General features: G+C 33.4%; 4 protein-coding genes across 6 annotated transcripts; 1 reads left to right on the top strand and 3 right to left on the bottom strand.

Annotated features, from left to right (window-relative positions):
• Nucleotides 1-221: 221 nt before the first annotated feature.
• LOC105776377 (bifunctional protein FolD 4, chloroplastic) lies at nucleotides 222-16632 on the top strand. Of its 3 annotated transcripts, none has more exons than XM_012598994.2 (5): nucleotides 222-591; nucleotides 14827-15152; nucleotides 15286-15522; nucleotides 15614-15781; nucleotides 15925-16632. In XM_012598994.2, the coding sequence occupies exons 1-5, from the start codon at nucleotides 405-407 to the stop codon at nucleotides 16093-16095; spliced, it is 1089 nt and encodes a 362-aa protein (XP_012454448.1). In that variant the 5' UTR covers nucleotides 222-404; the 3' UTR covers nucleotides 16096-16632. The 3 variants fall into 3 exon arrangements, with proteins under 3 accessions (XP_012454448.1, XP_012454446.1, XP_012454447.1); XM_012598992.2 differs by lacking the exons at nucleotides 14827-15152; nucleotides 15286-15522; nucleotides 15614-15781; nucleotides 15925-16632 and adding exons at nucleotides 793-1118; nucleotides 1252-1488; nucleotides 1581-1748; nucleotides 1895-2276 and having other exon boundaries at nucleotides 228-591; XM_012598993.2 differs by lacking the exon at nucleotides 222-591 and adding an exon at nucleotides 14276-14625.
• On the bottom strand, nucleotides 2688-4484 carry LOC128031985 ((+)-neomenthol dehydrogenase-like). Its single transcript, XM_052622014.1, is given in 6 exon segments — nucleotides 2688-3296; nucleotides 3367-3438; nucleotides 3440-3537; nucleotides 3961-4029; nucleotides 4113-4359; nucleotides 4450-4484. Coding segments are annotated over 6 exon segments (888 nt in total). The 5' UTR covers nucleotides 4470-4484; the 3' UTR covers nucleotides 2688-2914.
• Nucleotides 4806-7142, bottom strand: LOC105775109 ((+)-neomenthol dehydrogenase-like). The gene is made up of 5 exons (XM_052622013.1): nucleotides 7058-7142; nucleotides 6061-6307; nucleotides 5922-5975; nucleotides 5494-5670; nucleotides 4806-5412 (listed from the first exon to the last, which is right to left on the bottom strand). Exons 1-5 carry the CDS (start codon nucleotides 7078-7080, stop codon nucleotides 5038-5040), a joined length of 876 nt encoding a protein of 291 aa, XP_052477973.1. The 5' UTR covers nucleotides 7081-7142; the 3' UTR covers nucleotides 4806-5037.
• A 111-nt stretch (nucleotides 16633-16743) lies between the features above and the next one.
• Nucleotides 16744-24695, bottom strand: LOC105775600 (uncharacterized). The gene is made up of 10 exons (XM_052622518.1): nucleotides 24527-24695; nucleotides 20179-20425; nucleotides 20040-20093; nucleotides 19612-19788; nucleotides 19159-19530; nucleotides 18481-18539; nucleotides 18145-18391; nucleotides 17993-18061; nucleotides 17392-17568; nucleotides 16744-17322 (listed from the first exon to the last, which is right to left on the bottom strand). Exons 1-10 carry the CDS (start codon nucleotides 24547-24549, stop codon nucleotides 16945-16947), a joined length of 1803 nt encoding a protein of 600 aa, XP_052478478.1. The 5' UTR covers nucleotides 24550-24695; the 3' UTR covers nucleotides 16744-16944.
• Between the last annotated feature and the right edge of the window lie 1874 nt (nucleotides 24696-26569).

Here is a 26569-nt window from a genome sequence, read left to right as displayed (position 1 = left end):
TTAAAATATTTGAAATCAAATTAACTACCTTAACATATTTATTAAATATAATATATATATTAAACTCAAACTCAATATCTTATAACCCATTTTATACCCAACACCAAATTAAATCCCAAACTCAAATGCCCCAACTGGATAGGCCTAAACCCAAAATAAATAAAAAAAATTGATAGTAAAAGTTCACATTTTTTAAATCAAATAAATAAAACAAAAATAAATCGTTATTTTACAAACACAAAGAAAATGAGAAGAGCAGAGTAGCGCCGCCAAAGCCACTTGCAAAGTGAAAACCTGAGAATCAGCTTCCTTTACCGTCTTTATCTCTGCATTTTAAGTGAAGCTCTAAAAATACCAACGCAACGTTTAGCTTACTCCACCGTCGTTTCTGGACTCATAACACTATGGCGTCCATAATATTCACTGATCCTTCTTCCGCTGCCGCCGTCCATCGCCTCTCCTTTACCCGTTTCAGCAATGGTCTCGTTTCCCTTCGCCGGTTTGTGGGTCCACTTCATGTTTTCTCACATACCCCTACCCTTCCTCGAGCCCTCTCTCTCCACGCTCCACGTTCTTCTCGTTTCATTACTGGTATGGGAATTTTACGGAAGTTTTCAGTTTGTTATATTATATATTGTTATAATTTTTCTTTTATGTTATTTTCCGTCACTGTCGCATTTCGTCAAACGCTTAGACTGCATTACGAGGGCGTAAATATTTTATCACAGTAATTTTCATATGGAAATGGGAATATGGGATCATTAAGGCTGGTTTTGGTTTGTTTTTATACAGCTTCAATGGCTGCTGAGCCATCCGCTAAGGTGATCGATGGAAAATCAGTGGCAAAGCAAATAAGAGAAGAAATAAGTGCTGAAGTAACAAAACTGAAGGAAGCAATTGGAGTTGTTCCTGGATTAGCCGTTATTCTAGTTGGGGATAGGAAGGACTCTGCTACTTATGTGCGGAACAAGAAAAAAGCTTGTGAATCTGTAGGGATTAAGTCCTTTGAAGTAAATTTACCTAATGAGGCTTCTGAGCAAGAAGTTCTCAAGTATATCTCTGACTTCAATGGTGATCCTTCGGTTCATGGCATCCTTGTTCAATTGCCTCTACCTTCTGTATGATTCTAATCTAATTTTGAAAACCTGCATGTTTATCCTCTTTATGTCAATCATACTATATGTAGTATATGGGGTTTGCATGCTTGAAAGTAATCATGGCTCTTAATTCTGCTTCATGGATTTCCACCAGCATATGAATGAGCAGAACATTTTAAATGCTGTTACGATTGAGAAAGATGTGGATGGCTTCCACCCATTGAACATTGGTCGTCTTGCCATGCGAGGTAGAGAACCCATGTTCGTTCCATGTACCCCTAAAGGATGCATAGAGCTATTGCATAGATATGGTGTTGATATTAAAGGAAAGAGGGCTGTTGTCATTGGTCGGAGTAATATCGTTGGAATGCCTGCAGCTCTGTTACTGCAAGTAATGACTCTTCTGCTACTCATTTGTATTATCTCTGGACACATAATTTCATATTTCTTTTTACCCCACTAACAGTGTCTTGATATTGGTAGAGGGAAGATGCTACTGTAACTATTGTCCATTCTAGAACCAAGAATCCTGAGGAAATTACAAGACAGGCAGATATCATAATATCTGCTGTGGGGCAGCCAAATATGGTGAGAGGTAGCTGGATAAAGCCAGGTGCTGTTATTATTGATGTTGGAATAAATCCAGTTGAGGTTGGTGGACTTTTTCATTCTTTTCTTTCTTATTTGTGTCCTCTTCTGATCTGACTTGGTTAGTGAGACTTTAGAGTCGCTCACTTTTTCTGAAATCCCTTCTCCCCTCAGTTAACTGACAAGTAATATGTTGTTCCATGTGAAAGGATGCAAGTAGTCCTCGAGGATATCGGTTAGTTGGAGATGTTTGTTATGACGAGGCCTGCAAGATTGCTGCAGCCGTTACTCCAGTTCCAGGGGGTGTAGGTCCTATGACAATAGCAATGCTTCTCTCTAACACAGTCAGTTCAGCAAAGAGGGCATATAACTTCAATTGAGAATTTTATCCATTTGACTCAAGTTGCACTTGTGGCAACTTGTCTATGTTGCTGGTTAGACTCTCCCTTGACTGCATTTGAGTGCTCAATTCCCTAAACAAACTTGCTCGTCTAATCCTTTACAAATAAGACGCTTTATACAAATGTTATCATGGTGACAGTTCTGTTTTGCCATAACGAAATACATTGAATGAGTGTAGATTCAAGGTTCTGAGACTGCCATAATGTTTATATGAAGCTTTTTCTCGAGTGGCAAAGTTATAGACTTAGCTTTTCTGTGCTAAGCCCTCCAACTAAACATTGCTCCTTTGGATAAATACCGGGTCAATCGTAACAAAGCTTAGTTTTGGCAACAATCAAAAAGACTAGTCTTGTTTGTTGTTAAACCACTAGTATGCATTTATTTGTTTTTATAAGAGGATTTGATCCTAATTTGGTTTAATCCTGTTTTTGTATATGCAATGATCGCCAAAAGCCGACTTGTTTCTCTTAGATTATAGTCAAAGAATCGTGATACAATAGCGCTTTCAATTGGAAGTTTTGAATTGACAAATTTTCATCATTTTGATAAATTACTCGGATAAAACGCTACAACTTAGCATTGTTCCAGTATCTTCAGAGCTTGAAACTGCAACAAGAACAATAATATTGTTGACAAATATTTTGGCCAATTAGATCATTGCATGTCTGGTTACAATCTATGTCGATTACATTATGATTTTACAAATATCATAACTCTTATTCTTCCAAATGCTTTTATTAGAGTTTTCTGTAACTTTACACGCCAACCACACAACACTCAAAACACATCTTCACAAGCTTAACTTACTTGAATCAAGCAAGCTTTGATTAAAATTCTGACTCTTCTTTCCTAACAAAGAAGAGACCAGAAGGGCCATTATTAGGCAACAATGCTAATCTCACAGGACTCTCTGCACCTTCTTCAACACTTATGATCCCACTATTGAAGTTTATGTCTGTTTTCACAAAGCCAGGGCAGACACAGTTGATGATGAAATTGATATATTTCTTAGCGAGGATCCTTGTGTAGGCATTCATGGCTGCTTTAGACAGTATGTAGGCTGACATAAAAGCAGGCCAACCCTTCCCTTGCAATGAACCCTCCTTGAAATCTTTCATATACTGGCTCAATATCTCATCCACCTTGTCTTCTGTAAGATTCCCAGCATCGCTCAGGACTGCTTTTGCCCATTCGTTCGATACATTCTGTGACACAACAAGAAAATTTAGGATGAAACCAATGATACCAGCAATTGATTATTTTCATCTTCTTACTTTTTAACTTCCCAATAGAGGAAGAAACATTTACAATTCTCGGTGAACTGGATAGCTGGAGAAGCTGAATAAGTGACGCACACTCTTTTGGCGCCGTAGTAGTTTGTTTGAAGGCATTGCTCGGATAACTCTGGTGATTGAGTCAGTAGACTACCCCAGTTTGGTTGTGCACCAGGCTGCATCAACGAGGAAGAAGCTTACTCATTTACAAGAGGTGTTCTAAACATCTTTGAGCATTCAGGATAGTTCTTTTGGATAAACTTTCTATCACTAAATACTTACCACTTAGTAGCTATAATCCCCAAGCAATCAAGAAATATGTTTAGGATAAAGAGTTGATACTAAACCAAGTGTGGGATTATTAGGTCCATCCAAATTCCAAAAGGCTAACCTGCTATAGTCTAGTATCGAAAAACATAGACCCAGGGCTTAACTTAGTTAACTTATGCAGCTATAGTTAAAATGTGACACTCAATGAATTCAGGGATTCAAATCCCACCATCTGCAATCTCTTCGAATCTCTCAAACATTAACTACGGATTGAAGAGACAATTCTCTACTGTGGTTAATGGGAACCAAGTGGATTGATAGGAGACTACCTTACCAAAGGCTGCAGCTCTAAGAGCTTCAAAATCACCTTTGACGCCACCAATCCCTGCATTGTTCACCTGCACAAGTGACAACAGTCAAATTATGAACTTCGAAAGAAGTAAACTAAAAAACGAAATGTAGCGTTTTGATGAAAAAATACCAAGATATCAACCTTTCCGAATTGTGTTTTGACGAAATCCACCAAAGAAGCAACACTAGCAGGGTCTGCAACATCAAGCTGATGAAAAACTACATTACCAGACAGGCCAAGATCTTTCAGCTTTTCAACAGCTTCAAGACCCCTCTTCTCATCTCTAGCTGTTAAAACAACCATGGTTCCTTTTGAAGCCACCTGCTTACATATTTCCAATCCAATTCCCTTGTTTCCACCAGTAACCACTGCATATCTGAGAAGAAAGTTGAACAAATTTGGTTCAGAGAGTTGAAAACTTAAACATATATAGCTGGTGTGTGAAGAAAGACCGAAAAAGCAGTACCTCTTTGTTACTTCTGCCATTGATATTGTGGAGAAAGTAGAGGAAAACTCTCTTTGCTGCTGGAGATATCAGCTTTTACAGATTTGGGTAAAAGTTGAATGTAAACAACAGAAAATAAAGAAGGTTGCAAAATCTGATCTTTTCAAAAGTTTTGCTCTTCATGTCCTTTTTTTTTGTGGTATATAATAATCCCCCAAAAAGATATCCAAATAGCGGTTCAACACACCCCACGAAACCGGCTTGTGTGGGCAGCAATGTAAGTTTCAAGCAGCGGGCAAGGACCCACAGAAAGTTCTCTTTCGTTCATAAAAATCAACTCCCGTCAAAAGCAACCATCTTTGTGATAAAACTAAGTATTTTAATGGAGAAACTAAAACCAATACTGCCATATATATGTTTAGGTTTAAAAGTTGGTCCATTCCCATAATACAACTTATAACACAAAATTTCATATATAACGTGAAAAATAACGAACTAAACCACACACTAGTATAATTGATCCACATAAAGTGAGAATTTATTTTCATTTTATTGCTGCATTTCATCTAAGTTGAGATTGCATTGTTGCCGTCGTCCTGGTGTTGATCATCAAGGTTCCGGAGTTGCAGGCTCACCCTTCACAAAAAAGAGACCAGAAGGGCCACCTTTAGGCAACAGTGCCAACTTAACGGGAGTCACAGCAGCTTCTTCAGCAGTTATGATACCAGCGTTGAGGTTTATATCAGTTTTGGCGTATCCTGGGCAAACAGAGTTGATGCAGAAATCTGGGTACTTGTTTGCCAGAATCCTTGTGTAGGCATTAAGTGCTACTTTTGAGACAGTATAGGCAGAGGCGACGGCTGGCCATCCTTTACTTCCATGTAAGCCCTCCTTAAAATCTTTTAGATACTCGGTTATCAAGTCATTCAGTTTCTCCTCTGTTGTAACACCTGTTAACACTCCTTTAAGCTTCTCACATTTACCCTGTAACAAAGAAACTTTTCCATCAACCGTTTTTGAAGCTTATGATCTGAAATGGGATTTTACAGGAACTCGGGATTCTACCTCCAGCATGACTGCAGAGGAGGAAACATTTACGATCCTTGGTAAGTCGGATAGTTGCAGCAATGAAATAAGTGCTTCGGCAGTTCTTTTGGCGCCATAATAGTTTATTTTTAGGCATTCTTCGGATAACTCGTAATTGCCTTCAGTCACTTTACTCGGTAAATCACTCAACTTTACCTACATTTGTAACAAGCTGTCATGACACAAACCCATCCGATTACGTCTTTATTGTTCGTTTGAGTAGCCATAAATATATCAAAGTTTTACCACCCTCAGCAGTGCCTTTACTATAGTGCACTTTACGTTTGACTCGAATATGTGAAGACACGCGTTAGATGGTAAAACTTTAAGACAATATCGTATTCATGACCCAATAGGTTAGTTCGTGAGACAGGCATTCTGTAATAAAGGTAGTTTAGCCAACATACCGTAGTACCAGGAGTAAACAAAAAGGTTGCACTATAAACCCCAGCATTGTTAACCTGTAAAAAAATCAATGTTTTAAGAAAATCTTGTCATAGAAAATCTGTTATGCTAATTATGGCATATAAGGTGGATAATTGGTACCAAGATATCCAACTTCCCAAATTGCTTCTTCACAAAATCTGCCAGAGAAGCAATGCTTTCAGGGTCTGTTACATCGAGCTGGTGAAAAATTAGATAATCTGAGAGACCAGAGTGTTGTAGACTTTCAAGAGCTTCAAGACCTCTTTTCTCATCTCTAGCAGTTAATACCACCGTGATCCCATTTTGAGCTAATTGCTTACATATTTCAAGTCCAATACCCTTATTTGCCCCGGTGACAACTGCATACCTGAAATAATCAAATTTCTTTTGAAATATGTAAAACAGTTATCTTTGAAAGCATTTCTTGGTTGTAATCCTTCAAAAAATTTGATAAAAGATTACTGTCAGACTGTCTGGGTAATTTTTTTTTGTACTTTGAATTGTAACTGGATTCAAGGCCGGGATATTTGAAATTAATGGATTTAACAACAAATATGCTATGTCAAAAATACGACCTTTCTCCTCTTTGGCTACAAAACAGGAACTGCCTTTTAGTTGTCAAACCATTAATTTCGAACACTTCATTAAATTCAATATCAATTAGTATCCCTAGTCTAAGTTTAATTTCTGTTGTGCAGGATCCATTGTATGGCAAGCACAAAGCATACAATTAAACTCACAAGAGATTTTTTTTTTTAAAGATTGGCCTATGTTGAACAGAAAGAGAAAGAGAACAAAAAAAATATGAGTATCCCAACACATATATTTTAACGTTAATCTTCTCAAATATGAGTATATGACCCCTTCCACATATATTTTTACTCTTATTTTGTACTAAAATACCGAATTAAGCATAAGAGAGCATCCTAACACATAAGCTACGACGCGTCTTAACTCACCCCTATTTTGCAGTTTATAGTTACACACCACAAAATCCAGCAAGATAGCCACAGAGCCTAGTGATCACCAACTAAGCGTAAAAGAAAGACATCGACAGCATGGAATTTGAAGAAAAATTGAAAAGACACATCATGGTCTGTGAAGAAAAAATTAGTACCTCTTGGTCACTTCGTCTGCCATTGAAAACACCCTCTCTAGTCCGAAGTTTGAAAATGATGATATGATAAATCATAGGGTTTTAGAGATTCATATATAGGCAATCTTTAGGCTATTTTATTTAAATAGTCTAAAAAAATATTATTTTTATAAAAATAACACAGGTTTGAAAATAATTACCAAAATAATTACCAAAATAGGGTTGTGACTTGTCAATAGCTAGAACCAACTCATATTTTGGATCCATGATTGTCTGATAATTGTGTCAGAGTTAAAAAAATAATTTTTTTGGTTCTTGCATGTTAATGGCCAGAACCGGTTTATTTTTTTAAAATTGTATAATACTGATATACAAAAAATAAAAAAAATGGTGCTGGCCTGTCAATGGCCGGCACCCCTATACATGGAAATTTTTTTTTGAGTTTTGGTCTGTTAATCGCTGGCACCAGAACACGAAAAAAGTAAAAAAAAATTGGTGGTAGCCTGCCAATGGTCGGCACTAGAGGTGCTCATGGGCCGGACCCGAATATAATAAATATTTTTATTTTTTATTTTTAAAATACTTTTTTATTTTAAAAAAAATATTTTTGATGTTTATTTAAAAAACGGGTCAGGCTAGGCTCGGGCTTATGAATTTTTTCCCGGGCCCAGTCTGGACAAAATTTTAGGCCGGGCCAGGCCTGAGCTTAGGACATGGGCCAAAATTTTTTATGGGCCCAGCCCGAACCCGACCCGACCCAGCCCATGAGCGCCTCTAGTCGGCACCACCTTTTTTGGGGAAATTTTTTTTCACTTTTTTTCGTGTCAATAGCAGGTATTAGTATATAAAAAAAGTAAAAAAAAAATTTGGTGGTGGCTTGCCAATGGCCGGCACCATCTTTTTTGGGGGGAGAATTTTTTTTTTTACTTTTTTCGTGTCAATAGCTGGTATCAATATACGAAAAAAGTAAAAAAAAATTGGTGGTGGCCTGCCACCTTTTATGGGGAATTTTTTTTTTCACTTTTTTCGTGTCAATAGCAGGTATTAGTATACGAAAAAAGTAAAAAAAAAATTGTGGTGGCCTGCCAACGGTTGGCACCACCTTTTTTGTGAGAATTTTTTTTTACTTTTTTCGTGTCAATAACAGGTATCAGTATACGAGAAAAGTAAAAAAAAATTCCCCCAAAAAAAGGTGGTACCAGCTAGAGGTGCTCATGGGCCGGGTGGCCCGGCCCGACGGCCCGCCCGAAATATGGGAGGGTTTGGGTAAAAATATAGGCCCGAAATATGGGCTTGGGCAAAAAAACGAGGCCCGTTTAGAAAACAGGCCGGGCCGATATAATAAATATATTTATTTTTAAATTTTTTTAATTTTAAAATATTTTTAAAATACTTTTTAAAATTTTAAAATATTTTTACAATTTTTTAATTTTAAAATAATTTTAAAATACATTTTTTAAATTTTAAAATATTTTTAAAATTTTTTAATTATAAAATATTTTTAAAATACTTTTTTTTATTTTTAAAATATATTTTTGGTATTTTATTAAAAAAATGGGTCAGGCCGGGCCCGGGTTTATGATTTTTTCCCGGGCCGGGCCTGGGCAAAATTTTAGGCCCATATTTCGGGTTGGGCCGAAATTTTTTACGGGCCCGGCCCATGAGCACCTCTAGTACCGGCCCAAAAAATATTTTTTTTACTTTTTTCGTATACTGGTATTTGCTATTAACACGAAAAAAGTGAAAAAAAAATTCCCCAAAAAAGGTGGTGCCGGCCATTGGCAGGCCACCACCCAAATTTTTTTTTTTACTTTTTTCGTGTTCTGGTGCTGGCCATTGTTAGACTATAACTCGAAATTTTTTTTCCCGTGTACAGGGGTGTCGGCCATTAATAGGCCAGCACCCAATTTTTTTTTCTTTTTTGTATATCAGTATTATACAATTTAAAAAAATACACTGGTTCCAACCATTGACAGGCCAGAAAAAAATTATTTTTTATAACTCTGACACAATTATCAGACAATTATGGGTCCAAAATAAGAGTTGGTTTCGGCCATTGATAGGCCACAATCCTATTTTACTGTTTATTTCAGATTATTTTGATGATTATTTTTAAACCTGTTATTTTTATAAATATAATATTTTTTAGACTATTTAAGTAAAATAGCCCAATCTTTAAATACCATGATTAATAAAGTAGAAAATGCTCCTTACACTTCAAATTGGTTTGTGATTCCTCAGTCAAGACATTTCAAATCAACCAAATCCCTACCTAACCACCTGCCGCCTTGTAACCATCAAGTCCATAAAGTCTGTAATAATTGAGTAAATTTGTATTATTTGGACTTTTTTTTTCACTTAAATAATACAAAAAATAAAATTAATAACCTATTTTACCAGAATGATATAGTTTTATTGGTGCCGCTTGTTAAATTGGCGTTACCGAACTGAAATATAATGATCTAAAGTATTCAGCATTAAAATTTATCATTTTGAGTGGCTGCTAAAAAAAAAGAAAGGGTGCGGCCAGTGTGGCGACACTATATTGTGTTTAAATAAACTCTTAACCTATGATTTTTATTCATAAAAACTCTTTATTTTAATATTAAAGTAAATATATTTTATCCAAAGTAAAGCTATTTGAAAAATATAACCTAATTCGCATTTGGTGTTCATGTGAATTTAATGAGAATAGTTTAATAAATAAAAAATTAAATTTTCTTGAGAGTGCTTAAATACATGATATTCTTAGCTACTCTTTTGAAATTTTTAATTACTTTTTTAGATTTTATGTTGATGTTAAAGTGTATATAATTTTTATTGCATCAACGAAAAATTAAGATAAGAGCTCGAAATTCAAAATATATTTATTTTAATATTAAAATAAAGAGCTTTTATGAGTAAAAATCATAGGTTAAGAGTTTATTTAACTACAAAAATAGGTTGAGGGCTTGTTTAAACACAATGTAGTGAGTTAAAGGGGAATAAAAATCAAATAATAAATAAGGAAGACTTAGAAGGTAATTAGCCACATTTAAGGTTTGGTGCCACCACACTGTCGGGCGGCACCCTTTCACTTTTTCTTCCTCAGCCACTCAAAAGGGTAAATTTGCATATCAAGTCCCTGAATACTTTAAATTATTACATTTCAATTCGGTACTGCCAATTTGACAAGCGGCACCAATAAAACCATACCATTTTAGTAAATAATCTTATGCACATATATTTTAGTTATTAATTTTATTTTTTATATTATTTAAGTGAAAAAGTCTATTATTTACGACCCTAAATTACAGAAATGGGGTCTTAATACCTCGTTTTCAATAACTATTTGACTTTTGAATCGAATTACTTATACTAACTTTTAATTCAATTAGTTCAATTCATCAAACCAAAATTTAATATAAAAATTATTATTGACTCATATATGTTACATGCCAATTATACGAACTTGTTCATCAAATTTGTGGTCTCGAAACCACTGTTTCCAACACCACTAAAAAATAGGTCATAAATTCGTTTATGGATTTACTCACTTATGACATTCATAGTGTGACATACCTAAATCCTGAGCGGAAGACGGACTATGTATGCACGACGTGTACACTTTAATGTAAGTAAAAGCCCGAGTTCAAATAGATAAGGAAACGAAAACCGGTGTGTTGGGTGTATGAATTCTGTAGTATTCACGACAGTGGAATTCATAGCCCAAAACATGGGTAAATGATGTCCTCTCGTTGGCATTACATGGTTGATGAAAAGTAAATGTGTCTACGGGTCATCCGTCTTTGTGATGGATGACTTGATCACAATTTGATAGTGATTGACTTTTCATGAAGGAAGATGTAATGATTACCATGGGATAAAATAAGATCATATTGGGAGAACGGATATTCAAGAATGATTATGATTTTCTCCGAAATGGATAAATGGAATCATTTGGAAATGAATGTATGTTTCAAGAAATGGAAATGGAAATGAAAATGGAAATTTGCAATCATATTAAAATGGAAATGAAAATGAATTGAGTACGTGACTTTTGAAATTAGCTAATTTTGTTATTAAATAAAATATGCATTTGATTAGATAATATATACTTTTCAATAAAAGGTCCATTAACATTTCACTAATAAATAAAAATATAATTAATCAACAAACATTAAGTGTAATGACAAAATTAGTTACACAAAGAGAGAATGTAAATTTGATATTTAGAAGTAACATTGTTAGAAAAAGGAGTCGAAAACTTCAAACATAAACTATAAAACAGTATTTAATACCTTATAATAAAATATACTTAAGCACAATATCATGTTGTTGAATTGAGTATATTTTAAGCCCTCAAATCTACGAAACCCTATAAGCTTAAAAGAGTCTACTAGCTTATTACTCCTTTGGGCTACATACTTAAAAACATTTGAATCAAAAGATACAAATTAAAATAAAATTAAATCATTAAATTTTGAAATAATTACAAAATAGTCACTATTTCGTATTTCATTAACAATGATTGGTCCTCCACCCATGTGCATTAAAGACTGACTAAAATGAAGCAAACGAATTTTGGCAGCATGGTGGTGCGTTCCACCACCACCTTGCGCACAAAACAATGGAAATTAGCTAAGGAAAAAAAAATTGAAATTGAATTTCAATTAAAGGCAAAATACAAGGACTCGGGACTCCAAATGCGTTTTAAGTCATGATAATTAAATTTTAATTTTTATGATAATAAAAATGTAATTTCATCATTTGAATAGTTTATATCTTTATAATTTAAAAAAATTAAATTAAATTTTATCATTTTAGGGCCAAACTATAATTTTATATTTATTAAATTTAAATTTTAAAAACTTTAAAAACTTAAATGAAAATTTTAAATAGACTTAAATAGAAAATTTTCCATTTTCATTGCATACTTATATGAATCATATTTATTGGATAAAAAGACTTGATCTTGACCGTACATTTACATTAATCATGTTTATTGGATCAAAATTGTCTTTCCTATAAATAAGGCATCACCCCTAATTTGAATTAATAACACTTTTAATATTTTCTTACATTTGCATTCTGTTTTCTTATCGTGCTTGTTAGGACTTAAAAGTATATGTGAGTGTAAACTTTATTTTCTCTAATTTTATTAGTGTAAACTCGAGTAAAACTGTCCAAACCGATTGAATCGATGCAATTTTATTTGTATAAAATTTCAATATAAGCTTGGATGGTAATTTCTAGCCGGTTTCGATTTTAAATTTAAAAATTTTTAAAATCGAATTAACTAACTTAACATACTTATTATATATAATATATGTTAAACTCAAACTCAATATCCTATAACTCATTTTACACCAAAACTCAAATTAAATCTCAAGCCCAAATGCCCCAACCGGCTAGAACCAAAACCCAAAATCAGAAGAATTTTTTTATAGAAATGAAAGAGTAATTACAAAAATAAAATAAAATATAATTCCTAAATGCCAAGTTATTTAGTAAAAAAATGTTTTTGAGTAAACAACTTTTTAGGAGGACCGAAATTAAATTTTAATTTTCGCGATAGTAAAAATGTAGTTCCACCATTTGAATAGCCTACATCTTTATAATTTTAAAGGATTAAATCAAAATTTATCATTTTAGGGGTTAAAGTACAATTTTATATTTATTAATTTTAAATTTTAAAAACTTTAAAGGGCTTAAATGAAAATTTTAAATTGACCTAAATAAAAATTTTCCATTATTATTATACACTTATATTAATCATATTTATTGAATCTTGACGATCAAAAGCGTCTTTTCTTGTTTTGAATTAATAACACTTTCAATATTTTCTTATATTTGCATTATGTTTTCTTATTGTGCCTGTTAGGACTTAAAAGCATACGTGAGTGTAAACTTTATTTTCTCTAATTTTATTAGTATAAACTCAAATAAAATTGTTTAAACCGATCAAATCGATTGGACTTTATTTGTATAAATTTTCAATGTAAGCTTGGATGGTAAATTCTAGTCGGTTTGATTTTGAATTTCAAAATTTTGAAATTAAATTAACTGACTTAACATATTTATTAAATATAATATATGTTAAACTCAAACTCAATATCCTATAACTCATTTTACACCAAAACTCAAATTAAATCCCAAGCCCAAATGCCTCAACCGGTTAAAACCAAACCCAAAAATCAGAAAAAATTATAGAATTGAAAGAGTAATTAAAAAAATAAAAATATAATATAATTCCTAAATACCAAGTTATTTAGTAAAAGATAAACTTAAAAAGCTAAAACCTCAAATGAAAAAAAAAACTTTCACTTCTAAAGTCACCTTGTTTCTTAGCTAAGGAAAAGAAATTGAAATTGAAATTGATTTTCAATTAAGGGCAAAAGACAAGGACTCCAGACTCCAAATGCTTTTAAGTCATTAATTAAGCACAGCATCATTTTTTTAGGTATAACAATTTCAGAACAAGATGCTTCTGAACATGGGTGAAGGTAAAAATTCTTTTTAGGAGGGTTAAAATTAAAATTTAATTTTTAAGATAGTAAAAATATAATTTCACTATTTAAGTAGTCTACATCTTTATAATTTTAAAAGTTTAAATCAATTTTTATTATTTTTAGAAAACTAAAGTGCAATCTTAAATTTACTAATTTAAAATTTTAAAAACTTTAAAGGGCTTAAATAAAAAAATTCATTTTAAAAGCCTAAATAGAAAATTTTTATTTTAATTATACAGTTATATTAATCATATTTATTGGATCAAAAGAGTCTTTTCTAATAAGGAATCATCCTCCCTCATTTGTAAGCTAGAATTTGAGTTAATAACACTTTTAATATGTTCTTAATCTTATATTTGCATTGTGTTTTCTTACCATGCTTGCTAGTACTTAAAAGTATAAGTGAGTAGGAACTTCGTTTTTTTTCTAATTTTATTAGTGTAAGCTCGAACAAAATTATCTAAACTGATCGAACTGATGCGATTTAATTTGTATAGATTTTCAATGTAAGTTTGGATGGTGATTTTGGGTCAATTTTGATTTTGACTTCTAAAATATTTAAAATCAAATTAACTACCTTAACCTACTTGTTAAATATAATATATATATTAAACTAAAACTCAAAATACTATAGCCCATTTTATACCCAAAACCAAAAGCCCCAACTGGTTAGGCCTAAACCCAAAATAAAAACAAATTGATAGTAATGAAAAAGTTCACATTTTTCAAACCAAATAAATAAAACAAAAATAAATGAGCAGTGCAGAGTAGCGCCGCCAAAGCCACTTGCAAAGTGAAAACCTGAGAATCAGCTTCCTTTTCCGTCTTTATCTCTGCATTTTAAGTGCGGCCCTAAAAATACCAACGCAACGTTTAGTTTACTCCACCGTCGTTTCTGGACTCATAACACTATGGCGTCCATGATATTATCTGATCCTTCTTCCGCTGCCTCCGTCCATCGCCTCTCCTTTACCCGCTTCAGCAATAGTCTCGTTTTCCTTCGCCGGTTTGTGGGTCCACTTCATGTTTTCTCACATACCGCTGCCCTTCCTCGAGCCCTCTCTCTCCACGCTCCATGTTCTTCTCGTTTCATTACTGGTATGTGAAATTTTCGGAAGTTTTCAGTTTGTTATATTATATATTGTTATAACTTTTCTTTTATGATATTTTCTGTCATTGTCGCATTTCGTCAAACGCTTAGACTGCATTACGAGGGCTTAAATATTTTATCACAGTAATTTTCATATGGAAATGGGAATATGGGATCATTAAGGCTGGTTTTGGTTTGTTGTTATACAGCTTCAATGGCTGCTGAGCCATCCGCTAAGGTGATCGATGGGAAATCAGTGGCAAAGCAAATAAGAGAAGAAATAAGTGCTGAAGTAACAAAGCTGAAGGAAGCAATTGGAGTTGTTCCTGGATTAGCCGTTGTTCTAGTTGGGGATAGGAAGGACTCTGCTACTTATGTGCGGAACAAGAAAATAGCTTGTGAATCTGTAGGGATTAAGTCCTTTGAAGTAAATTTACCTAATGATGCTTCTGAGCAAGAAGTTCTCAAGTATATCTCTGACTTCAATGGTGAGCCTTTGGTTCATGGCATCCTTGTTCAATTGCCTCTACCTTCTGTATGATTCTAATCTAATTTTGAAAACCTGCATGTTTATCCTCTTTATGTCAATCATACTATATGTAGTATATGGGGTTTGCATGCTTGAAAGCAATCATGGCTCTTAATTCTGCTTCATGGATTTCCACCAGCATATGAATGAGCAGAACATTTTAAATGCTGTTATGATTGAGAAAGATGTGGATGGCTTCCACCCATTGAACATTGGTCGTCTTGCCATGCGAGGTAGAGAACCCATGTTCGTTCCATGTACCCCTAAAGGATGCATAGAACTATTGCATAGATATGGTGTTGATATTAAAGGAAAGAGGGCTGTTGTCATTGGTCGGAGTAATATCGTTGGAATGCCTGCAGCTCTGTTACTGCAAGTAATGACTCTTCTCCTACTCATTTGTATTATCTCTGGACACATAATTTCTTATTTCTTTTTACCCCCTAACAGTGTCTTGATATTGGTAGAGGGAAGATGCTACTGTAACTATTGTCCATTCTAGAACCAAGAATCCTGAGGAAATTACAAGACAGGCAGATATCATAATATCTGCTGTGGGGCAGCCAAATATGGTGAGAGGTAGCTGGATAAAGCCAGGTGCTGTTATTATTGATGTTGGAATAAATCCAGTTGAGGTTGGTGGACTTTTTCATTCTTTTCTTTCTTATTTGTGCCCTCTTCTGACTTGGTTAGTGACACTTTAGAGTCGCTCACTTTTTTTCTGGAATCCCTTCTCCCCTCGGTTAACTGACAAGTAATATGTTGTTCCATGTGAAAGGATGCAAGTAGTCCTCGAGGATATCGGTTAGTTGGAGATGTTTGTTATGACGAGGCCTGCAAGATTGCTGCAGCCATTACTCCAGTTCCAGGGGGTGTAGGTCCTATGACAATAGCAATGCTTCTCTCTAACACAGTCAGTTCAGCAAAGAGGGCATATAACTTCAATTGAGAATTTTATCCATTTGGCTCAAGTTGCACTTGTGGCAACTTGTCTATGTTGCTGGTTAGACTCTCCCTTTGACTGCATTTGAGTGCTCAATTCACTAAACAAACTTGCTCGGCTAATCCATTACAAATAATACGCTTTATACAAATGTTATCATAGTGACAGTTCTGTTTTGCCATAACGAAATACATTGAATGAGTGTAGATTCAAGGTTCTGAGACTGCCATAATGTTCATATGAAGCTTTTTCTCAAGTAGCAATGTTATAGACTTAGCTTTTCTGTGCTAAGCTTCCAACTAAACATTGCTCCTTTGGATAAATACCGCGTCAATTGTAACAAAGCTTAATTTTGGCAACAATCAAAAAGTCTAGTCTTGTTAGTTGTGAAACCACTAGTATGCATTTATTTGTTTTTATAAGAGGATTTGATCCTAATTTGGTTTAATCCTGTTTTTGTATATGCAATGATCGCCAAAAGCCGACTTGTTTCTCTTAGATTATAGTCAAAGAATCGTGATACAATAGCGCTTTCAATTGCAAGTTTTGAATTGACAAATTTTCGTCATTTTGACAAATTACTCGGATAAAACGCTACAACTTAGCATTGTTCCAGTATCTTCAGAGCTTGAAACTGCAACAAGAACAATAATATTCTTGACAAATATTTTGGCCAATTAGATCATTGCATGTCTGGTTACAAGCTATGTCGATTACATTATTGTTTTACAAATATCATAACTCTTATTCTTCCAAATGCTTTTATTAGAGTTTTCTGTAACTTTACACGCCAACCACACAACACTCAAAACACATCTTCACAAGCTTAACTTACTTGAATCAAGCAAGCTTTGATTAAAATTCTGACTCTTCTTTCCTAGCAAAGAAGAGACCAGAAGGGCCATTATTAGGCAACAATGCTAATCTCACAGGACTCTCTGCACCTTCTTCAACACTTAAGATCCCACTATTGAAGTTCATGTCTGTTTTCACAAAGCCAGGGCAGACACAGTTGATGATGAAATTGGGATATTTCTTAGCCAGGATCCTTGTGTAGGCATTCATGGCTGCTTTAGACAGTATGTAGGCTGACATAAAAGCAGGCCAACCCTTCTCTTGCAATGAACCCTCCTTGAAATCTTTCATATACTGGCTCAATATCTCATCCACCTTGTCTTCTGTAAGATTCCCAGCATCACTCAGGACTGCTTTTGCCCATTCGTTCGATACATTCTGAGACACAAGAAGAAAATTTAGGCTGAAACCTATGATACCAGCAATTGATTATTTTCATCTTCTTACTTTTAACTTCCCCATAGAAGAAGAAACATTTACAATTCTCGGTGAACTGGATAGCTGGAGAAGCTGAATAAGTGATTCGCACATTCTTTTGGCGCCGTAGTAGTTTGTTTGAAGGCATTGCTCGGATAACTCTGGTGATTGAGTCAGCAGACTACCCCAGTTTGGTTGTGCACCAGGCTGCATCAACGAGGAAGAGGCTTACTCATTTACAAGAGGTGTTCTAAAACATCTTTGAGCATTCAGGATAGTTCTTTTGGATAAACTTTCTATCACTAAATACTTACCATTTAGTAGCTATAATCCCCAAGCAATCAAGAAATATGTTTAGGATAAAGAGTTGATACTAAACCAAGTGTGGGATTATTAGGTCCATCCAAATTCCAAAAGGCTAACCTGCTATAGTCTAGTATCTAAAAACATAGATCCATGGCTTAACTTAGTTAACTTATGATGCTATAGTTAAAATGCGACATTCAATGAATTCAGGGATTCAAATCCCATCATCTGCAATCTCTTCGAATCTCTCAAACATTAACCACGGATTGAAGAGACAATTCTCTACTGTGGTTAATGGAAACCAAGTGGATTGATAGGAGACTACCTTACCAAAGCCTGCAGCTCTAAGAGCTTCAAAATCACCTTTGACGCCACCAATCCCTGCATTGTTCACCTGCACAAGTGACAACAGTCAAATTATGAACTTGGAAAGAAGTAAACTAAAAAAAGAAATGTAGCGTTTTGATGAAAAAATACCAAGATATCAAGCTTTCCGAATTGTGTTTTGACGAAATCCACCAAAGAAGCAACACTAGCAGGGTCTGCAACATCAAGCTGATGAAAAACTACATTATCAGACAGGCCAAGATCTTTCAGCTTATCAACAGCTTCAAGACCCCTCTTCTCATCTCTAGCTGTTAAAACAACCATGGTTCCTTTTGAAGCCATCTGCTTACATATTTCCAATCCAATTCCCTTGTTTGCACCACTAACCACTGCATATCTGAGAAGAAAGTTGAACAAAATTGGTTCAGAGAGTTGAAAACTTAACATATATAGCTGGTGTGTGAAGACAGACAAAAAATGCAGTACCTCTTTGTTACTTCTGCCATTGATATTGTGGAGAAAGTAGAGAAAAACTCTCTTTGCTGCTGGAGATATCAGCTTTTACAGATTTGGGTAAAAGTTGAATGTCTACAATAACAGAAAATAAACAAGGTTGAAAAATCTGATCTTTTCACAAGTTTTGCTCTTCATGTCCCTTTTTTTTTTTGTGGTATATAATAATCCCCCAAAGAGATATCCAAATCGCGGTTCAACACACCCCACGAAACCGGCTTGTGTGGGCAGCAATGTCAATTTCAAGCGGCGGGCAAGGACCCACAGAAAGTTCTCTTTCAATTTCAACCAGCGGGCAAGGACCCACAGAAAGTTCTCTTTCGTTCATAAAAATCAAGTCCCATCAAAAGCAACCATCTTTGTGATAAAACTAAGTATTTTAATGGAGAAACTAAAACCAATACTGCCATATATATGTTTATGTTCAAAAGTTGGTCCATTCCCATATTACAACTTATAACACAAAATTTCAGATATAACGTGAAAAATAACGAACTAAACCACACACTAGTATAATTGACCCACATAAAGTGAGAATTTACAGAACAAATTTGCTTTTCGCAACAAGATTTGTTGTTCATTTTCATTTTATTGCTGCATTTCATCTAAGTTGAGATTGCATTGTTGCCGTCGTCCTGGTGTTGATCATCAAGGTTCCGGAGTTGCAGGCTCACCCTTCACAAAAAAGAGACCAGAAGGGCCACCTTTAGGCAACAGTGCCAACTTAACAGGAGTCACAGCACCTTCTTCAGCAGTTATGATACCAGTGTTGAGGTTTATATCAGTTTTGCAATATCCAGGGCAAACAGAGTTGATGCAGAAATCCGGGTACTTGTTTGCCAGAATCCTTGTGTAGGCATTAAGTGCTACTTTTGAGACGGTATAGGCAGAGATGAAGTCTGGCCATCCTTTACTTCCATGTAAGCCCTCCTTACAATCTTTTAGATACTCGGTTATTAAGTCATTCAGTTTCTCCTCTGTTGTAACACCTGTTAACACTCCTTTAAGCTTCTCACATTTACCCTGTAACAAAGAAACTTTTCCATCAACCGTTTTTGAAGCTTATGATCTGAAATGGGATTTTACAGGAACTTGGGATTCTACCTTCAGCATGACTACAGAGGAGGAAAGATTTACGATCCTTGGTAAGTCGGATAGTTGCAGCAATGGAATAAGTTCTTCGGCAGTTCTTTTAGCGCCATAGTAGTTTATTTTTAGGCATTCTTCGGATAAGTCGTAATTGCCATCAGTCACTTTACTCTGTATATCACTCAAATTTACCTACATTTGTAACAAGCTGTCATGACACAACCCCATCCGATTATATCTTTATTGTTCGTTTGAGTAGCCATAAATCTATCAAAGTTTTACCACCCTCAGCAGTGCCTTTACTATAGTGCACTTTACGTTTGATTCGAATATGTGAAGACACGCGTTAGATGGTAAAACTTTAAGACAATATCGTATTCATGACCCAATAGGTTAGTTCGTGACACAGGCATTCGGTAATAAAGGTAGTTTAGCCAAAATACCTCAGCACTAGGAGTAACCAAAAAGGTTGCACCAAATACCCCAGCATTGTTAACCTGTAAAAAAATCAATGTTTTAAGAAAATCTTGTCATAGAAAATCTGTTATGCTAATTATGGCATATAAGGTGGATAATTGGTACCAAGATATCCAACTTCCCAAATTGTTTCTTCACAAAATCTACCAGAGAAGCAATGCTTTCAGGGTCTGTTACATCGAGCTGGTGAAAAATTAGATAATCTGAGAGACCAGAGTGTTGTAGACTTTCAAGAGCTTCAAGACCTCTTTTCTCATCTCTAGCAGTTAATACCACCGTGATCCCATTTTGAGCTAATTGCTTACATATTTCAAGTCCAATACCCTTATTTGCCCCGGTGACAACTGCATACCTGAAATAATCAAATTTCTTTTGAAATATGTAAAACAGATATCTTTGGAAGCATTTCTTGGTTGTAATCCTTCAAAAAATATGTAAAACAGATTCAAGGCCGGGATATCTGAAATTAATGGATTTAACAAGTATGCTATGCCAAAAATAGGGCTTTTCTCCTCTTTGGCCACAAAATAGGAACTGTCTTTTAGTTGTCAAACCATTAATTCCGAATACTTCCTTAAATCCAATATCAATTAGTACCCCTGGTCTAAGTTTAATTTCTGTTGTGCAGGATCCATTGTATGGCAAGCACAAATCATACAATTAAACTCACGGGAGATTTTCTTTTAAAGATTGGGCTATGTTGATCAGAAAGAGAACATAAAATATTTAGAAGAAAAACATGTTTTTAAAACACACTCGTATTTTATTTAGAAATTCCTCGATGATTACAACTGAGAACTGTTTTGGCTTATATAGGAAAACATGGAGAATGAGGTTTTTTTTTTGACTTATCCCTAAGACTATTTTTACAAACGAATATGAAAAGGAGGAATCTCCTTTACATAACAAACAAACAACCTTTTTGACTCATATTTATCCCTAAGACTATTTTTACAGGCGAATATGATAAGGAGGAATCTCCGTTTCATAACAAACAAACAACCTTTTTGACTCATACTTTTATGACTTTCAAACCTACTTTTTTTTACTTATACTTTTACATAAGAAACAAGCCTACTTTTATGACTCATATAACAAACAAATATAGTAAAACATCTAATCACTTTCATAGTCTATGCTAATATCAGAAGCGAGGTTTAGTTCTTTTATCATCTTTGCTTTTTCTTCTTTAGCTCTGTAGCACTTTATCTCCATCTGTTCAATCTGTTGTTCAAGACCATCACGTGAATTGTCAAAATTGTCTTCCATTTCAATAGGTGATGTCTTTTTCTCCAAATTAGTCCAAGCTGGCGTGTTTTCTATTGCACTGCTTGAAAACCATTGATAGTCTTGTGACCATTCTTTTGGATCTGGTATGTTTGAATGGTAGTCTCCAATGCTTTCTTCAACTATTTTTGATAAGGTGTCGGTGGTTCAATCTTTATATCCCATGGTGCTAATGTATCTTCTGGAGGCCAGGTAAATAGAATTATTCCAGCAGATATATGGCCTCTAGAAGATACATTAGCACCATGGGATATAAAGATTGAACCACCGACATCTTATCACGAACAGTTGAAGAAAGCATTGGAAGACTACCAGTCAAACATACCAAATCTAAAAGAATGGTCACAATACTATCTATAGTTTTCTAGCAGTACAATAGAAAACACGCCAACTTGGACTAATTTGGAGAAAAAGACATCACCTACTGAAATGGAAGACAATTTTGATAATTCACGTGATGGTCTTGAACAACAGATTAAACAGATGGAGATAAAGTGCTCCAATTCATTTTAGATATCCCAACTTTGAATCCAGTTACAATTCATTTTATTTAAAACACACTCGTATTTTATTTAGTTCAAACCATTAGTTTAAAGAGGAGGCAGTTAATACTCAAATAAAATGGGCCTAGATATATGTAAGCCCCAAAGATAATACTTTATTTGTTTAACATAAACATTGTCAAGTGCCACGTAATGAATTCATTTTCTTCAACAAATAAAATACTTTACACAATTAAGGAGAACAATTCTGCGACAATGATGTAGTGATCATTATTCTGTGGTGTCAATTCTACACGAAGAAAAATAAATTTTAATATTCAAAAAAATTATCTTGAACGAATTTGGACATATTACCGTTTAGATTTAGATTGAATTTAGACAATTCATATGTCTAGATTCATTTTGGATTTAAACTCTTAAATGATTTTTTTATAATTTTATTTTTAAATTTTTATTATTTTATTATAAATTTATAACTTTTTAAAATTTAAATATATATGATTTAAAAATTTCAAATTTAGAACCAACTTAGATAAGTGGTTCTTTAGATTCAAAGATTCATTGTTATTGTAACATTTTAAACTATTTTTCAATTTTGATTTATTTCAAAAAATTTTGTTGAACAGCAATTTGAATATATGAGAGTTTAATTGAGTGTGCTTTTTTTTCGAGGGACTTAATCGTATTTGGGTAAACTACAAAAATAGCTATCCAACTATGCATTTGATTCTATTTGTAGAATTTTTAAATTTAAGATTAAATTAATAGAATTTGTAAATATTGGAGAGTTAAATTTGTTATTAGACCAATAAAAAAAGTCTTATGTCGGTTTTCCGTCACTTATCTAATAACAACTAACGAGAGAGTGACTAAAATATTTTATTTCAAAAGTTGAGTGACTAAATTGAAAAAATTAATTTAGGTGACCAAAAATGTATTACTAACATCGCAAGATAATAGGAAAAGTTAAATTAGCCAATAAAATAACAAAATTCAGATTCGAGTAACCCATAAATAGATTATAAATGCTAAGCTTTAACATCTTCCACATATATTTTTACTCTTATTTTGTACTAAAATACCGAATTAAGGGTTTTTTACTAAACTAGGCTAAATTTTTTTTTTTACTGAAATAGGGTGTCAGAAAAATTATTTACGAAAATGGGTTACTTTTTTCATTGGTGCCTATCTCAGAGGCGCCAATGAATAAAAAACTATTAATTTTTTTGAATAAAATATTATTTTTAAAAAAATTTAAATAAAAATACGGGTCAAAATACGATCAACGGGTCAAAGGGGAAAATGGGTCGGGTGGCGCCTCATAGGGAGGCACCATCAAAAGTGCCTCATAAGGAGGTGCCATTAAAAATGCCTCATAGGGAGGCGCCAATGGGTAATTTTGTATGTATATTGTAACTTTTTGTATGAATATTATAATTTTGTATGAATATTATAATTATTTTATAATTAATTTTGTATTTATAGTTTTGGATTAGTATTTTGTATGAATAGTGTAATTTTTGTATGAATATTGTAATTTTTATGAATATTGTAATTATTTTATAATTAATTTTGTATTTATAGTTTTGATTAGTATTTTGTATGAATATTGTAATTTTGTATGAATATTGTAATTATTTTATAATTAATTTTGTATTTATAGTTTTGGATTAGTATTTTGTATGAATATTGTAATTTTGTATGAATATTGTAATATTGTTTGTATGAATATTGTAATTTTGTATGGATATTATAATATTGTTTGTATGAATATTGTAATATTTTTGTATGAATATTGTAATTATTTTATAATTAATTTGTTAGTAATTTAGGATTATGTTATAAATTTTGTGTTTGTAATTATTTAAAATTTAATTTATTAGTAATTTAGGATTAAGTTATAAATTATTGTGTTTAGTTTAGTATTTGGTGAGTTTAACATAAAAGTTTATAAAAAATTAAAATCATTTTATTAAAAGTTTAATTATAAGTGGCTTTTTTAATCATATAGTTGTTGTTAACTCATTTAATTTTTATATAATGTAACTTTTATTTGATTTTGTATTTATTTAACAATATTTATTTAACAGTATTTATTAATTTTTTGAAACAAATTTTTACATAAAATAATACCATTGGCGCCTATCAGATAGGCACCACCATTGGCGCCTCTCAGATAGGCACCACCATTGGCGCATCTGAGATAGGCTCCAATATTATGTATTATACGGGTCATAGACTGACCTGGGAAAATATTTAATTATATTTTATAAATTTTTTTTAATATAAAATATTCATTGGCTCCTATCTAATAGGCGCCATTAAAAAAGAAAAAAATTAATATTTTTTATTCATTGGCTCCTCTGAAATAGACTTCAATAAAAAAATACCCCATTTTCATAAATAAATTTTCTGACAACCCATTTCAATACATAAAATTTTTTTTAACCCATTTTAATAAAAAAACCCCCGAATTAAGCATAAGAAAGCATCCCAACAGTCTTAACTCACCCCTCCAGCAAAGATAGCCACAGAGCCTAGTTCACCAACTACAAAACCCTATCTCACTCTATTTTCCAAGCCTAAAAGAAAGACATCAACAGCATGGAATTTGAAGAAACATTGAAAAGACATATCATGGTCTGTGAAGAAAAGAGTAGTACCTCTTGGTCACTTCGTCTGCCATTGAAAAGACCCTCTCTAGTCGGAAGTTTGAAAATGATGTTATGATAAAGCACTGGGTTTTAGAGATTCATATATAGAAAATGCTCCTTACCCTTCAACCTGGTTTGTGGTTCCTCAGTCAACAAGACATTTCAAATCAACCAAATCCCCACCTAACCACCACCACCAGCCGCCTTTTAACTAGTCAAGTCCAAAAAGTCTGTGATAAGTAAATTTGTATTATTTAGACTTTTTTTTACTTTAATAATAAAAAAATAAAATTAATAACTGAAATGATATGATTTTATTGGTGCTGCTTGTCAAATTGGGGAACCGAACTAAAATATAATGATTTAAAGTATTCAGTATAAAATTTATCATTTTGAGTGGCTGTTAGAAAAAAGTGAATCAAACTTTAAATGTGGCTAATTACCTTTTAAGCTCTCATTATTTATTATTTTCTTTTATTTCTCTTTAACTCACTACTTTGTGTTTAAACAAGCACTCAACCTATTTTTGTGGTTAAATAAGCTCTTAACCTATGATTTTTATTCATAAAAATCCTTTATTTTAATATTAAAGTAAATATATTTTACCCAAAGTAAAGTTATTTAAAAAATAACCTAATTCACATTTTATATTCATGTGAATTTGATGAGAATAGTTTATTAAATAAAAAATTTAAAATTTCTTGAGAGTGCTTAAATACATGATATTCTTAGTTACTCTTTTGAAATTTTTGATTACTTTTAGATTCTATGTTGATGTTAAAGTGTATATGATTTTTATTGCATCAATAAAAATTAAGATAAGAGCTTGAAATTCAAAATATATTTACTTTAATATTAAAATAAAGGGCTTTTATGAGTAAAAATCATAAGTTAAGAGCTTATTTAACTACAAAAATAGGTTGAGGGCTTGTTTAAACACATTGTAGTGAGTTGAAGAAGAATAAAAATAAAATAATAAATAAGGAGGACTTAGAAGGCAATTAGTCACATTTAAGGTTTGGTGCCGCCACACTGTCGGGCGGCACCCTTTCACTTTTTCTTCGATAGCCACTCAAAAGGGTAAATTTATATATCAAGTCCCTGAATACTTTAAAACATTACATTTCAATCTGGTACGACCAATTTGACAAAGGCACCAATAAAACCATACCATTTTAGTAAATAATGTTATGGGCATATATTTTAGTTATTAATTTTATTTTTTATATTATTTAGGTGAAAAAGCTTATTATTTACTTTATGAGTTTTATTATTTATATCCATTAAAGATTTACTACTAGGAATTCAACTTTTAAAATAATTGTAATCAATTTTGTCCGGGTCAAAATTTTTTTCAAAATTATATTTTTAACCCCTAAATTTTTCCAAAATTATATTTTAACCCTTAACTTTTTAAAATTACATTTTGACCTTAAATATTCTCAAAATTATACTTTAACCCCAAAAGTTTTGCTGTGTTTGCAATTTGGTCCTTCTGGCATCCACAGTGCAAGTTGCGCACCTGCACTGCGGCAGCCGACCTAAAGCATGGCATCCCTCTCCCCTAGCCACCTGCTACCTGCAAAAAAGAAGAAAAACCAAAATATAAAAAGGGTTTAAACCCCCAAAAGTTTCAGCCAAGGAACCCCAAAAAAAAAGCAAAGCCAAGAAAAAAAAAAACAAATTTTGAGCAAAAAAAAGAAGCAAAAATCAGCAGCAAAAAAGGCCCGCCGCCGCCGTCGTGCTAGCGCCACCGCGACACCACCGTCCCGATACCTAGCAAAACAACCAAGAGGCAAAAAAGAAAAAAAAAACAAGCAAGCAAAAGAGGAAAAAAAAGAGAAAGAGTAAAGAAGAAAAAAGAAGAAAAGAAGGAGAAAGGAGAGCTCCACCGCACGCCGCCTTCGGCCGTCGCAGCAGGCGGGGGGAGCGTCGTCGGCAACACAAGGGGCTGCTGCCGAAGGAGAAGAAAAAAAGAAGAAAAAAGAAGAAGAAGGAAGAGGAAGAAGAAATAAAAAAAGGGGAAAGAAAAAAAGAAAAAAGAAAGCAAAA

This window comes from Gossypium raimondii, chromosome 10, assembly GCF_025698545.1.
Source record: "Gossypium raimondii isolate GPD5lz chromosome 10, ASM2569854v1, whole genome shotgun sequence".
NCBI classification, from domain to species: domain Eukaryota; kingdom Viridiplantae; phylum Streptophyta; class Magnoliopsida; order Malvales; family Malvaceae; genus Gossypium; species Gossypium raimondii.
Note: the sequence above shows the minus strand (reverse complement) of the source record. Positions and strands in the feature narration are given on the sequence as shown.

Coding starts and splice junctions, on each gene's coding strand:
- LOC105775109 (XM_052622013.1), bottom strand. CDS start 7,080: ATGGCAGACGAAGTGACCAAGAG. Junction 6,308..7,057: donor GCAGACGAAGTGACCAAGAG/GTACTAATTTTT, acceptor TGATTATTTCAG/GTATGCAGTTGTCACCGGGG. Junction 5,671..5,921: donor TGTTTACTCCTGGTACTACG/GTATGTTGGCTA, acceptor TTACAAATGTAG/GTAAAGTTGAGTGATTTACC.
- LOC105776377 (XM_012598994.2), top strand. CDS start 405: ATGGCGTCCATAATATTCACTGATCCTTCTTCCGCTGCCGCCGTCCAT. Junction 15,153..15,285: donor TTCAATTGCCTCTACCTTCT/GTATGATTCTAA, acceptor GATTTCCACCAG/CATATGAATGAGCAGAACAT. Junction 15,523..15,613: donor CTGCAGCTCTGTTACTGCAA/GTAATGACTCTT, acceptor TGATATTGGTAG/AGGGAAGATGCTACTGTAAC.
- LOC105775600 (XM_052622518.1), bottom strand. CDS start 24,549: ATGGCAGACGAAGTGACCAAGAG. Junction 20,426..24,526: donor GCAGACGAAGTGACCAAGAG/GTACTACTCTTT, acceptor TGATTATTTCAG/GTATGCAGTTGTCACCGGGG. Junction 18,062..18,144: donor TCGGAAAGCTTGATATCTTG/GTATTTTTTCAT, acceptor TCACTTGTGCAG/GTGAACAATGCAGGGATTGG.